The following is a 15,680-nucleotide window of genomic DNA, read 5'->3' as shown; positions in this document are numbered from 1 at the left end:
TTAAGATCCCCCTGTGGAGCTGTAATCCACACATTTCTTTCAACTTTTTCAAAAGTTACTTTTATTCTGAACAGGTATTACTTCTTGGAATTAGGACTTCTAGATTACTCTTTTATTTTTCCTAACTTCATTTATTTCAAGCTTCGAGAGAGGTCTTTTCCTTCTTATGTCACAGCATTTGATGAGTCTGGAATAAGTTTCCCTTCCATTCCCTTCATGGGACCACACGATACTTGTTTATTAATTAATCCGTCTGCTCTTTGTCACTGTCCTGATTTCTTTACCGTGAATGACATCCTTCGTTTCTGCTGAAGAATCATTTTTTAAGGTCCAGGCTTGTGATTTCATTCCTAGTGAGCAAACTCCCTTTGCTGATGCAGATCAGCACCCATTCAGAAACTTACAATCCTAGCAAGGCACTGAGAAGGTAAAGCCAGTCTGTGTCAGAGGCAGGTCTTCACTCCAAGGCAAGGCCAGGCCAGACCTCTAGGCACTTCTGCCTCTCTGTATATGTGCCACAGACTCTGGTGGCAGAATTTCCTTTTAAAAAACACCCACAAAGACATAAACAAATAAATGACATCATAAAATACAAGTTCAATGTTCTTCCGATACTCAGAAGCAGAGCAAACACAGAACAACAAATAACCAAGTCAGTACTGTCCACAGAAGTGGTAACATTGTGAAAGGCCTGGCATCTGGACAGATATGAAAACCAAGTAAAGATAAAGTGCTTATCAGAGTGCCAGGGACTAAAATAATCACTATGTATTCAAACAGCCAAATAACCTCAACAACAAATGGTTGGGTTCCCTTCATCTTAGCTCCTGGGATTTAAGACACCAAATTAAGACAATTGGCTAACTGGCATGGCGGCCACTATGGAGCCTTTAAAGTGATTGATGGAGAAGAGAGGGGGTTGACTCTTTGTTATGATTATGAATTTTAAATGCAATCCATTTCGATAGATTACATATCATGTATGGACATTTGTGATAGACTGAGGTGATGTACAGCAAAAGATACCAAGTCATATTTCCTCCTCCACAGCAAATGAAGCAAGATGAATTAGTTCATTGATTTTTGAGGGAGAACAGCTCACCATAATCAACAGCTAGTAAAGTGAGGCTCTGATAGAAATGGATGCTTAGCCTTAACAACTAAACTCCTACTTTGGCAGGAAGTGTCTCGTGTCCCCTCTCATCACCCAGCATGGGATAGTGTAACAAGCAATGGATTTGGAGAAGACCCAAGTTCAAATCTCACTTCTGCTACTTCTTCCCCATGACTTTTGGATGGTCACATACACGAGCTGGGCTCAATGACAAAATGAGGGAGTCACACTAAAATTGAACATGCCTTCAAAGTGCCTTCCCACTCAATCTATGATGTTCTCTTCCAACTAATCTGAATTCCACAGGAAAGCTTCATTCCCCAGCTCAATTGTGTCAGTGAATGAGGACACCAAACCCAGGAGTCCTGGAATATTCTCCCTTATTTCTCCCATTTATCAAACCCTGTGCCTGATGCTCATGAAGAATCCCCAAGACACCTCCACTGAGAAGCAAGGAGGAGTCACGGTAAGGCAGCCGCTCACTGCTTTCCCAGAAATGTAATTCTCCTGAGTCTCACTCACTCACTCCCTTTAATGTCATTTCTGAGCAGAATCAAATGAAATCAAAGGGCATCTTACTGTCTGTACAGATCCTGGCAATACATCTTTAGAGGTTCCAGCTGTTCAACCTGTCATTCACCTGATACAGCTCAGCATTAACCCTGAATGGCTGGTCACTGGCTGAGCTGGCCTCCATTTCTTCCGAGCCCACCTTGCCTCTGACCCCAGCCCCCTATGTAAGGACAGAGCGAGATCCTTATTATAATTCACTTTGCTCTTTCCCAGGGGTCAATCTTCTCTCCACTGTGACTAAGGTTCCAATGGATATACCCATTATATAAATTCATGTGGGCAAAGCAGCCCAGAGTTTAAAAAGAAATCAGGCAATAAGCTAAGGAAACTCCCACAAAAGAATGGACAACACAGTCCCAGTGTTCTGCTGCACCATACAGAGAGGGCCAGGGGTAATGTAATAGGATGACAAAATGACACTTGGGCAAATCACTTTATTTGATCTGAAATTCCAGGGTTTATGACCCTAGTCAGACGGTTTGTGTGCTTGAGTCCCTGAGACTCATAAAGATTTTCTCTCTGGCTTCCCTCTGAGATCTGGCCAGATAATTCTGGTGAGATACAAACAATAAACAGCTCCCCTAGGCTTCATTACCACTTGGAATAAGATAAATGACAGTAGCTGGAGAGTCACAGGGGCCATTATGGAAAAAGGCTCTTCTTAAAATACACCTATACAGTAAGTCACCCACCAAAGTCAAAGGCTGAAAACCAAGGTCTAGCACAGGGCATCTACAATCTGTAGAGAGCTAAAGATAAGCTTACTCACAGTAAGTGAACCTTTCTTAATCTAACAGGAAGCAAATAAAGAGCTCCCCTAATGTATCTCCAGACCTCAACTACTCTACAAATGCTGCCATTTGTCTTCCCCTCTAAAATTCACTTTTAGCACAATGGGAAATTGGAGTTTATTGCTTTGAAAACCACCTTTAAGGAAGTGAGAAAAAATAACTTCCTGCTAAGGACTGAGGCTATATCACACTCTCTAGGATATGAACATATTAAACCTGTTGGCTCAGTTCAGAGAACCTAAATGCATTTGAACTACATAACAGCATATTTCCTACCTCCCTTGGCAGTGACCATATTCTTTGGCAAAATATGAAAGGTTCAAAAAATCCCAAAACACTCTTGACCCATCTGCTAAGTGTACTGATGGGAACTGAGAGAAATATTTAATTTCTTCCCATCCAAAAACCTAGCTGCCCCATTCCTGAGCCTATAATCTTCAATGGTTATATCATTTTTTCCATAAATGTACGTCCAGGCCTTCTGAAAATGGGAGGCTTCCTAGAAGCTAATTCTACCCTGGATTAAAAAGTCCCTCTAGCTATTTCCTGCCCTTTCAAGGGAGAAGGAGGTATTACAGGGAATGAGGAAGGACCAGTGAGATGTTATTCATTTCTTCCTCATCAGGAAGAACTCCGTCAAGTCTCCTCTAAGTCTCCTCTGTTATGGACCATCAGGTACCAATCCACACACTCCCTTGGAGGCCCTCTCTTGGGACAGCCCTGCATGCCATCGAGGCCACCATCTTAGTTCTCCACATTGAGGTGAAGTTACTGTGAAATGGATGAGACTCAAGTGGAAGATACCCAAGAAAGGGTCAAGTTGTTAGAAGCAGAGTCCTGCCCTTGGGTTTGATCATCCAATGAGAGTTTGTCCTGATGATGTAAAGCTTCTATGCTGAGTTTCACAGGATGAGTTGGCTGGCGCTGCCTCCTGCTGGAAAGAGCTGTGAGGGTGGAGTTTCTGTGGAACCAGACAGAACTGGAATTAGCTTTCTGTCTACTTCAGTGAGTTCACTTCAGTCAGACTGCTAGACAGCAAGCAGAAGCATCTGGGTAGTTAGACATTGGTTACCAATCTCTATTTTCCCTTCCCTAGCTGCCACAGGGGAATGACAAGATAATAATTGCCTCATGGTCAGACTAACTCAGAGGAAAATGAAATCACATGTAGCTCAGAGTGTCCTGTTTCCACATCACACAGCCTCAGTTTCCCTACTTGCATCCAGATGCTCAAGGACAGTGATGCAGAGAACAGGGAAAACATGGAGCTGTCCTTTTATTCCTGCTCAATATGGGTTCAAGCTTCACCACAAATGTCATCCCCCAAACTCATCTTCCTATAAAGCCACTTTCAACATGCTCAAAAATTCTCAAAGACCCTCTGCTGCCTCTAAAAGCAAGCCCCTGTTCTTTTGCTGTCATTCCAGGCTCTCTATAATCTGGTCACAACCCACCTTTCCACAAATAATGTCTATTTCTAGGGACACATTTTCTACTTCAGCTAAACTGGATTGCACCTCCTGCTATCCAGGCCATCCTCCCCTTCTAGAAGGTCCTCTCTCCCTCTTTCTGCCTATCTAAATCCTGGCCTATCCTTCCAGGTTCAGCTCAAATCCCGCTTTTTCTGTGAGTCCATCTTTGCTTTTTTCCCCTCTTTTTAGGGTTTTTGTTTTTGTTTTGTTTTTTGTTTTTGCAGGGTAATGAGAGGGTTAAGTGACTTGCCCAGGGTCACATAGCTGGTAAGTGTCAAGTGTCTGAGGCCGGGATTTGAACTCAGGTCCTCCTGAATCCAGGGTCAGTGCTTTATTCACTGTACCACCTAGCTGTCGCCCCCTTTTTAGTTTTTTCCCCTTCTTTTCTTTTCTTTTTTCTTTTTCAATTTTTTTGCAGGGCAATGAGGGTTAAATGATTTGCCCAAGGTCACACAGCTAGTAACTGTCAAGTGTCTGAGGCTAGACTTGAACTCAGGTCCTCCTGAATCCAGGGCCAGTGCTTTATCCATTGCGCCACCTAGCTGCGCCCCCTTTTTAGTTTTTTAATTACTCATTATCCTTCCCAATTTATTTGATGCTTATTATACAAAACTTTATTTCATTTGCTATCTTTTCATGTTAACAAGTCATCTCCCTAGACTAGTTCTTAAATGCAGAATCCAAGTTATATTTCTTTTGTAATTCCCACAATATCTGGAATAGTACCTTACAAAGCAGAAACACAATAAGTACCTGGTGACTGCCCAAAACAACAAATATTCTTCCATGCTCAGGTTACCTTAGATCTTAACTTGATGGTGGGCAGGAAACATTTTGTGCAAGGTATTCCAGAGTAGTGATGTCAAACTCAAATAGAAACAGGGGTCACTAAACCATGCATAAGGAATCCCGCTTAGAAAACCATACTTGTCTTATATATTTCATTTTTCATTAATACTTTAAACTACATTTTAGTCTGATTCAGGCCACATTCAGCAGTGTGGTGGGCTACATGTTTAACATTTCTGTTCTAGGGAATATTGACCAAAGCATCACAAACGTATTGGAATTTTATAAAAGTTATGCAAGGAAGAGAAAGGAAAATAATTTCCCTCTAAGAAGGTAAAAAGGTAAGCATAGAGAGGTGTAAAGAGAAAGCTATGATGAGAAGAGGCTAAGGAACAGAAGAAAAAAACAAGTAAAGAAAATACAAAATTAACCCCAAACTATTAAGCAGACACAACAACTCTTTAACAATACTATGTAGGAACGTGAGAAAAGGCATTGAGTCTCCCGAGGGAAGAGTCTCAGAGCTACCTCGTCCTGCCAACACACTCTCCACCACAACCAGGAACCTCTGTTGCCATAACTGGGATCCCCATATCACGGAAGCACAAAACCTTATCCCAGGAAGGACACCCTATAGCCAACAGGAAACGGGCACAGCACAATAACCTTGCACAGAGTTCCCCTCTGGCCTTCCTCTCTTTCAGCCTCCCTAGATAATGTGCTTGGTCATATCATCAAAATCAATCATTTTTAAGCATTTCCAAAGGGAAGTAAATGTCTTTTACTACCATTTGTTAAAACTCTGAGGCAGTGACTCCAAACCTTTATGGAAACCCTGTTATCCTAATCTTAGAGGCATTGCTAGAATCGTAGCTCTAGAAGGCACCTCTGAGACCATCTAGTTCAATCCCTTCTTCTTACAGATGTTTAATATGGAAAGTTGTGACTAGAACCCAGATTCTCATTACACTGACTACACTGCTCTTTCCATAAACCTCATTGCCTCCCTTTGCTTATGATTCCGTGACATCTTCCCCCTTCCCACCTACCCACCCTTAATTCAAATGTGTTAGATTGGTACACACTCAACTTTAAAGAGAATTCAAAATCAGTTTTCCTAAAGCAAGTATAAATCAGGGAGGTTATTTTGTTGTTGTTGTAAAATATAAAGGTCTTTGTCTCCCATCCCAGACTATACTTCTCCACTCCTCAGACTCTCTCCTTTGTTGAGTAAATCTGGCAAACAAATGCCTGGGCAGAACATCTTCAAATTAATGTAAATGGCTTTGAGGTTGCTCCCTATCACATTTGTGATCTGGTCTAACAGGCTTGGTATTTGGCAAGGAAGCACATCATAACAGTATCAAGTTGAGGAAGACAAGCACAACAGAGGGCTTCCTAAAGTCAGCAATAGGCAAATGGCCAGCTTAACATACCCAGGGGGCTTTCTCAAACCTAAATGCATAGAGAAGCTTCGTTCAGCTTTAAAATCAGGAAGTCAACATATATTAAAAATGGAAACAGATCTAGTCTAGCAGGACTAACTAGGAAACATTAAAGCTGAGATTTATTAAAAACTATTTATTTATTGATATAGTCACGTGACTTTTGTTTCTTTTTATTACTAATATGGCTACATTTATAGTTTTCCTAATATTAAAACATCCCTGCATTCATGGTTATAAATCCAATTTAGTCATAGTATATAATTTTGGTGATATGTTGTTTTAGCCTTGTTGCTAATATTTTATTGAAAATTTTTACATATATGTCCATTAGGGATATTGGTAGGTTGTTGGGTTTTTTTCAGTTTTGACTCTCCCTGGTTTATAAATAAAAGATTGCATCTGTGACAGAAAGGAATTTGATGATATCTTTTTTTTTCAAACAGTGTAATATTGAAATTGTTCCTTGAATGTTTGATTTAATTCACTTATGAATCCTTCTGGTCCTGGAGTTCTTTTCTTTGGAAGTTCATTTGCAACCTGCTTATTTTCTTTCTCTGAAACTGGGTTAAATTATATTTCATGTACTATTAATTTGTGCATTTTATATTTTACAAAATATTCATTACTTCACTTAAGTTGTTGGGTTTGTTAGCATACATTTGGGCAAAATTGTTTCTAATATCCTTTATTTCTTCTTCATTTGTTGTGAATCCTCATTTTTCATTTTTGATATAGGAAATTTGGTTTTCTTCTAAGTAAAATGGCTAATGGTTTATCAATTTCATTGTTATCTTAAATCCTAGTTTTATCTATGAATTTAGTCTTTGTTTTTAACTTTGTTAGTCTCCTCTTTGATTTTTCAGGATTTCTATTTTGAAGTTTTTAAATTTTGTTAATTTTCTAATATTTTCCACTTCACTGATCTGTTCCTTCTCTTGTTAATTAAAGAATCTAAATATACAAATTTTTTCAGCTTTTCATCTCCAAAGTTTCTGTATTTTGTCTCACTGACTTCATTATTTTTAATGAAACTGTTTCTAAGATTTGTTATTTAATTCCACTCATTCTTTAATATTAAGTTAGTCTCTAATTGTTTCTTCAGTGACTATTTAATATAATTTTTATTGCATCACGGTCAGTAAAGGATGTGTATTTCTACTTTTCTGCATCTGTAAGGTTTTTATATCCTATAATCAGTTTTTGAAAAGGAGCCATGCAAAGCTAACAATATGTGTGTATACTTCCCCCAAGGTCTATGACATAAAATTTTTCTAAAATTTTATTGAAGCTCTTTAATTCTTTCTTGTTTACTTTTGATTAGATTTTTCTAGGGCTAAAACGGATATAGTGAGGTACCTCACTATTATAGTTTTACTGTCTATTTCTCATTCTAATTAATTCAATTTTTCCTTCAGTATTAAGAAGCTATGCAGGGGGCAGCTAGGTGGTGCAGTGGATAAAGCACTGGCCCTGAATTCAGGAGGACCTGAGTTCAAATCCAGCCTCAGACACTTGACACTTCCTAGCTGTGTGACCCTGGGCAAGTCACTTAACCCTCATTGCCCTGCAAAAAAAAAAAAAAGCTATGCTATTTGGTACATACATGTTAAGTATTGAAGTCAATTCATTGTCTATGTTATCTTCCAGAAAATATAGACTTCCTCATTACTTTTAATTACTTTTGCCCTTGCCTTGTCTGAAATAATAATTGCTATTTCTGCTTTTGTGTGTTCAGCTAAGGCATAATAGATTTTGATCTACCCTCTTATTTTAACTCTGTGTGAGTCTTTATGCTTCAAATCTGTTTCTTGTAAATGGTCTGTCACTGGATTTTGCTCAGTTATGATAGCTAATTATTTCCTTCTTATTCTTACACTTTTTCTTCTCTGTGCTACTTGCTCCTTGTTTATTTCAAGTCGCAACTCCCCTTTTGTCCCCCTTTTAACTTTCCCTTCACTATCCCCTCTCTCAGCTTACGATTTGTTTTATGACTAATCTCTCCTTGTATCTATCATACCTCTTCAACTCTTCTTTTCCTTCTTTTTATTCCTATCTGTATCCCTGCAGCCCTGTTGAGCAAACGTATTTCTAAACTAAATTCTTTGTGACACTCTTCTGCCCTCTTTTGACCTGTTTATATGAAAGTAAAGTTGTAACAATGTCTGTTCCCCCATTCCTTCCATGTTCATATATAGTTCCATTTGTGTAACTCTATTATTATATATCCTGTTAACAAGTTCCTCCACCTTTTCCCCCATTTTCCCCTACTGTATCCTTCTCCCCTCCTTTCATGTTTTTCTTAAAGTCCTTTCTGATTGTTCCATTGTATTATCTTTTTATTTTTCTCTTAATTCCCATATTTGTATTTCAATGTGTTCCTTTTCAGCTCCAGTTTTTTCATCGGGATTATATGAAAGTCCTCTATTTCATTGAAGGTCTATTGTTGACACGTAGGACTACTTCACTAGGTAAATTATTCTTGATTGTAGACCTTTGTCTTTTTGCCTTTTGCTTTTTGGAATATCTCACTCCATATTCTCTGCTCTTTTATATGGATAAATGAAAAATCTTGTGAGATCTTGTTCTTCAATATTTGAATTCTTTCTTTCTGGTTGCTTGCAGTTTTTTTTTTTTTATCTGGAAGCTTTGAATTTGTGCAATGAAATTCCTGGGCATTTCCATTTTGGCGTTTCTTTTAAGGACATAATTAGTGGTTTCTTTCTATTTTCATATTACCCTCTTATTCTAATGTGCCTGTTACTTTTGCTTGATGATTTTTTTTAAACATGATACCCGTGGAGGGTTTTTTTGGTAATGGTAGTAATCTTTTGAATTGTTTTCCAAGTGTTTTATATTAAATATCTTACATTTTCCTCTGTTTTCTCATTCTTTTGATTCTGTTTTAAGAACTCTTGTTTCCTAGAATTATTCCTATTTGGTCAATTCTGATTTTTAGGGAGTTTGATACCAGGATAAGGTCTTATACCTCTTCTGCTAAGCTATAGATTCTTTTTCTAAGTCGCTCCTCTATACCTCATTGCTTTTATAGTTTTTTTTTAACTCTTGCATCGTTTCTTCAAAGAATTTTAATTTTTCTTGTGGAAAAGCTTTTTTCCCCTTTTTCTTTGAGGTTTTAATTGTAGGTGGTTTTGAAGTTATTCTCTTCTGGGTTTGTCTCCAGCATTATAAAAGTCCCTTATTTTTTTCTTTGCTCATTTTTCTCACTGAGGCCTCAGGAATTTAGTTCTAGGTCTCCCCAACTCTGGGTATCAAATCAAGCTGAGAATCTTTCCTTTGCCCAGGGGTCTTTCTTTAGGCCAGACTCTCTCTTTCTTCAGGATAGGGTAGGATTTCAACCCATGTCTTTTCCTTTACCAGGATACCACAGTTCTCCTCTCCTGTGATCAGCCTTAGTTGAAGCCCTTTAGATGAGGAGAGAGGAAGGAGAGGCCTTTTCTTTAATCCTCAGTTAAATCCAAGGTTGCCCTCCTCTGGTGAAATAATCTAGTTGAAGCCTTTTCCATGAGGGGAAGGGAGAGGGAGTAGGGACTTTTTTTTTAATTATTTACCTTGATACGTTAAGGTCTTTTTCCTCCACAACACGCTAAGGACTATCCCTCCCTCATCCCCTTTTTTTCCCCTTTCTAAAAGCAACTGGAAGACTGCCTAAGAGACTTCCCACACACACACACCTTCAAACTAATCCCCAACCTCCATCCCCATCTTCTTCAATCTTTCCCCTCCCTTGTCCCATCCCAATTCTGCCCACTCCTTCCATGGTGTCCTTTGGAATTCCCATTTCATAATGAACACACTCATTCTGGATCTTCTCCTCTTACTCCTTCCATCTACTTACATTTACAGAGACCTGGCTTCCCCAGTTAACACTACACTACAGTTAACGAATCCTCTGCTCTCACATTCTTTTCCTCCTTGTCCTTTCCACCATTCATCCCTTGCCAAACCCCAACCCTAGATTATTCCCACCATCCAATTCCTCTGCTCTTCCTCATGTTTTCCTGAACAGAGCTGAATGAAGCTGACCAGATACACTACAGTTATTAAACCTCAACTGAGCCCTCACTGCATGGCATCTTTGTATTCCTCCCTGATTCCTTATCCTACTCCCTAAACCTTCTCTCCTCAAGCCTGTCACACTTTCCCTTTCCCTCCACCCTATCAGCTGAGAACACTGACTCTTAATTTTACTAAGAAAATTGAGACCATTGGCTGGGAGCTTCCTCTTCTGTACTACTATTTATCCCCAATCCCTTTGACATTAAGACTTGCTCTTTCCTCCAGTCCTTCTCCACAAAATCAACCCCTCTACAAGTGTTCTTGATAATATCCCTCATGTCCTTTCTTTTTTTGTGGGGCAATGAGGGTTAAGTGACTTGCCCAGGGTCACACAGCTAGTAAGTGTCAAGTGTCTGAGGCTGGATTTGAACGCAGGTTCTCCTGAATCCAGGGCCGGTGCTTTATCCACTACACCACCTAGCTGCCTCCCTCCTGTCCTTTCTACCAGACTGCAAAATTCAATCACCTCCCACCTCCATTCTTCAAACTCTCCCTATCACTTCTACCTGTCTCCAAACATGCACAAGCTATCATCTATCCATACCATTCCTCCCTTTCTCAGTTTAACTCTTAGAAAAAGCTGTTTCCACTCACTGTTTCTACTTCCTCTCATAAACCCTTTACAATCTGGTTCTGACCTATCATTCAGCTGAAAGTGCTCTCCCCAAAGTTACCAGCACTCTTTTGATTGCTAAATCTGATGGCCTTTTCCCACTCCTCTCATCCTTATTGACCTCTATGCAACATCTGACAGTACTGATCACCATCCTGAATATTCTCTCTGGGTTTTTGTGATACTGCTTTTGCTTGGTTCTCCTTCTATCTGTATAAACACGCCTCAGTCTCTGTTTCTGGATCATCATCCATGTCATCCCTTGTAACTTGTAGGTCTTCCCCAAGACTCTATCGAGGACTCTCTCCTCTCTCTACACTTTCCCTCTTCTTGACTTAATCAGCTTCCAAAGGTTTGTTGTGGTGGTGGTGGTGGTTGAGTCATTTTAGTCATGTCCCCATTGGGATTTCTTGGTTTACCATTTCCTTCTCCTGCTCATTTTACAGACAAGGATACTGAGGCAAATAAGGCTAAGTGACTTGCCCAGGGTCACACAACTAGTAAGTGTCTGAGGCCAGATTTAAACTCAAGAAGCTGAGTCTTTCTGACTGCAGGCCCAGCACTCTATCCACTATGCCATCTATCTATCATCTTTATGCAGATGTTTCAAAGATCTATATGTCCAGTCCCTTCTCTATTACCTGAGCTCATTTCACATCATTAACTGTCTTTTAGACATTCCAAATTAGAGACATCTCAAACTCAATAGTTCCCAAAAAGAACTTGTTATCCATCCCTCAAAATCCCTCCTCTACCAAATTTTTATTCTATTTCCAGTTTCTATCTGTAAGGGGCTAAAATTCTAGCTAGTCTGTCTAAAATATCTAATGAGTGGTCACCAATAAATTATAAGCTTTAGCAAGAGTTACGCTTTTAAGCATTTATTAAGGAGAATAAGAATTTGGGGGAGAGAGAAAGGCCGAGATTCCTCTATCTGTTAAAGGGAGAGAACATTCCTAGCTCCGCTCTCTGCCAGAGTCCTGACAAAAGAAAGCGAGAGCACCAGCTTCACCCCCTCTTCCTCCCACAAGCAAACGTCACTTCCTGACGCCAAAAAGCCGCGTGTCTTGCCCGCAGACGCCTTCTCCTCATGGGGGAGCGTCCTGCAGTAAATCTCCAGCAGGTGGCGTCATTCTAATCATTACATATTTAAAACACCACCAAATTCATAACCTCAACATCCTTAATTCCTCCCTTACTCCAAATATCCAATCAGTTGCCAAATCCTGACATTTCTACTTCCATAACATTTTTTTCATATATACCCCCTTTCTCTTTACTCACAGAGCTACCACCTTAACTCAGGTCTTCATCTCTCTCCTGGACCATTGCAATGGCTTCACAATTGGTTTACCTGCTTCATTTCTCCCCACTTCAGACATCCTCCACATAGTTTCCAAAGTGATATTCCTTAAGATCCAACATGTCACCCCTCTACTCAATAACTCCTGTGGCCATCTATTGTCTCCAGGATAAAATAGAAGTTCCTCTATTTGGCCCTTAAAGTTCTTTAAAACCTGGCCTTAGCCTATCTTTCCAACTTCATTACATATGTTGTTTCAGTCATGTCCAACTCTTCAAGACTCCATTTGGGGTTTTCCTGGGAAAGACACTGGAGTAGTTTGCCATTTCCTTCTCCAACTCATTTTACAGATGAGGAACTAGGTAAACAGGATTAGGCAACTTTCCCAGAAGCACACAGCTAGTGTCTGAGGTCCAATTTCAGCTCAGGTCTTCCTGATTCCAGGCCCACCACTCTATTCTCTGTGCCACCTCACTGCCCTTACATATGACATGTTCCCTTTTTTTTGTACTCCACAGTCCAATCAAACTGGCCTGCTCTCTGTTCCTCCCATCTGGCACCCCATCTCCCATCTCGAGGCCTTTTCAATGGCCATCACCCATGCCTGGAATGTACTTCCTCCTCACCTCCATCTCAGAGAATTCCTCATTTCCTTCAAGACACAGCTCAAGCATCATCTTCTCTGTGAAGTCTTTTCTGATCCCTGAAACTGCAAATATCTTCTCTCCTGAAGTATTTGTATTTAATCACCTTGTGCTTTTCTTGTCTTTATTCTATCTTAATTCTCTATATACTTACATATGTACATGTTAACACCCCGCCCCCAAAGAGCACAAGCTCCCTGAGAGTAAAAATTATTCATTTTTTGTCTGTTTTCCCAATACCTAGCATAGTGCTTGACACATATTAGGAACTTGATAAATGTTTATTAATTTAATTGACATGATAACTGGCTTCCAATATCTTTAGAGTCATCATGCAGAAGAAGGGGCAGACTTATCATGTGAGACTCCACAGGGAAGAACTAGGACCAATGGGTGGAAGCAATAGATCAGTAGATTTCAAGTCAATACAAGACAGAACTTTCTAACACTTAGGGCTATGTTCAAACAAATAGGCAGGATACCATGAGAGACAGTGAGGTCCTAATCCCTTATGGGTATTGAAGTAATTGCTTGATAACCACCTGTCAGGAATGATATAGGAGGGATTCCTACACTGGATAAGAGGCTGGACTCGATGACATGAGAGTGACGTTAAACAAAATCATAAAATGTCAGAACTTGAAGGGACCTTAGTGACTTACCTAAGCTCACAGTGGCACAAGTGAGACAAGAATCAAAATCTCCTGACTCCTTCTGTGGCCAGCTGGTCTTTAGGGTCCCTTCCAATGTTGAGACTTTATGATTTTATAATTTCATGAGAGAAACTCTCAAGGAAGTTGAAGAACAGTTCTTTCTACCACCTTATAGCTTTAGCATTAGTCACCATCTTGGCAAGGCCTCCTGTCAGGTAGCCATGTCCTCATTATCATAACCCTGTGTAGCTTACCATAGCTCTGTCACCACATACATCTAACAGCTCAGAACGGGGCCAGAAGGACAGCCTGTTAGGACTGGGGCAACTGGGGTTGAAATGGGAATGGGAAGAGGGAGGCAGTGGAACTCTTGGGTGCTTTACCCATCTTGTCTCTTACTTCACACCTTTGAATTCTTCTGTTCATTTGCCATCCTAACTTAGGTAGGATGCCACTCCCTGACCAACACAAGCCAAGTTAAAAATTAGTTGCCGTAATTTGAAAGATATGAGAAAAGGCTGATTTAGGAGAAGGGGGGAAAACCACTCTCTAATCTTTGAGGTATGCTGGTTAAAATGATGCTTTTCACCAGCCTGAAAAAAGTATCTTCCTATGGTCATTCTCCTTGTTTGCAGTGACAGGCAAAAACCCTAGGATTAGTGGGAAAAGTTGAGACACAAACTGTATTAGAACTTAAGGGCTCGGTTTCTTACACAGATAACTTGTCACAGAACAAAAAAGAGAAAAAATGTCCATCAGCCACTAGCTGGTGCATAAAATCCCTACATTAGAGCTTCATTCTTTTAAGGCTTCAAACCCTGGTAAGATACAGATCTTACTGAAAAGGTTACACTGTAAAATATCATCAGATAGAGAAGAAGAAGAGTATGATACTCCTGTTAGGAGAGGAGACAGAGGAAGGGATGCTGCTCCAAAGGAGATAGAGACTCATTACACCACAGACAAAGAACACTATACTACAGACTTGCTAAGGGCTATATTTCAAGATTAATATCTTCTAGGGTGTTCAGGTCTTGGCCCAACACCCTGTCCTTTCCAAGTCAAATGTCCTGGAAAAATCTGATCTACTCTGCAACCCTAATTATCCATATCATCCAGTGGACCAGGATAATCCAAAACAACCATTAATCCTCACATTTTTTTTCTTGCTTCTCTTTGACCTACATCGTGTGATTTATGTTGCCACAGATTTATTCTCAAAATTACATTTGGCTTAGGTTAATATTACATATTAAAATATGCCTCTCTGAGGATCCTCATAAATATTTGTTGAATGAAAGAGTATGCAGTAACTGATGGCAGAGAGAAGACGGATGCTTTTCTTTGAGGTGGGGGGAGGGCAGAGGAGGTGGAGGAATGAGAAGGAAGGGAACAGAGGAAATAAACCTAGTTTAAACTCTAGCCCAGATAATCTATAAGTGATGAATAGAGGATCCTCCTCTTGTTTCCACCTTGCCCCTGCCACTTCGGGTATACTAGGGAGTAGTGGGTTCAAACTTCTTGTTTGACCATGGCTAATTCCCTTCAGCTGCCTAATAAACACTTAGGGGAAAAACAATGAACGCATCTGTGCCAGAGACTGGTTCAGCAGATGTAAATAAATCCCAAAGATTCCAATCAGTTTTCCCACAAGCTCGATGCCCTGGGTTCAGAGGACTGAGTTCACAGTCAGATCCAATACTTACCAGCCTGTGACCAAAGCCCTAGCTAGCACTGCCCTGTGGAAGGCAAGAGAGCTTGGGAAAAGTGCAGTCAGGCATCCTTACCTTGCTCTCCGGTGGCGCTGCTGCTGCTAGCTGTTGCTGCTTGGCAATGTTCTCGGACAGGCACCAACACACCCTCTTCTTCTGCTCTTGTGAGTATGCTTCCAAAGTTAATAAGCACTCCGCCTTCTGACGTCAAGGAAAACAGAAAGAAGATCATCACCAATGCCCCACTGCTGTTTGGTTCTAAGCATCCTAGACCCTGCACCCATCTCTGAGAGAGAGAGAGAGAGAGAGAGCAGCAGCAAGTGTCCGTTAAAAGCCACAAATGCACATTAATCTTGGTTGACCCAGAGGCCGGGAAGAGGAGCGGGGAAGCTCACTGATTCAGTGGCCAGCTGGCAAGCCCCTAGGAAAGGCTGGGGTGGGGGGGAGTATGAGGGCTTTTCAGTTCCCCAGAGAGTAAAGCAGTGTAATGA

The 15,680-nt window shown here is 40.4% G+C and overlaps 1 protein-coding gene across 3 annotated transcripts in view; it reads right to left on the bottom strand.

Moving 5' to 3' along the window:
- The window catches only part of RGS3 (regulator of G protein signaling 3), a 218,093-nt gene that overhangs the window by 71,148 nt on the left and 131,265 nt on the right, over positions 1-15,680 (bottom strand). For 2 of the 3 annotated variants that reach the window (XM_043981823.1, XM_043981824.1), the window contains one exon: positions 15,265-15,390. In XM_043981823.1, coding sequence (XP_043837758.1) covers positions 15,265-15,390 — 126 coding nt within the window. Of the gene's footprint in view, positions 1-1,373; positions 3,440-15,264; positions 15,391-15,680 lie in introns of those variants that run through there. The other variant, XM_043981831.1, reaches the window with a different exon arrangement.

The sequence above is a fragment of the Dromiciops gliroides genome, chromosome 2 (assembly GCF_019393635.1).
Source record: "Dromiciops gliroides isolate mDroGli1 chromosome 2, mDroGli1.pri, whole genome shotgun sequence".
In the NCBI taxonomy this organism is placed as follows: domain Eukaryota; kingdom Metazoa; phylum Chordata; class Mammalia; order Microbiotheria; family Microbiotheriidae; genus Dromiciops; species Dromiciops gliroides.
This window is presented reverse-complemented; position numbering and strand designations above follow the sequence as displayed.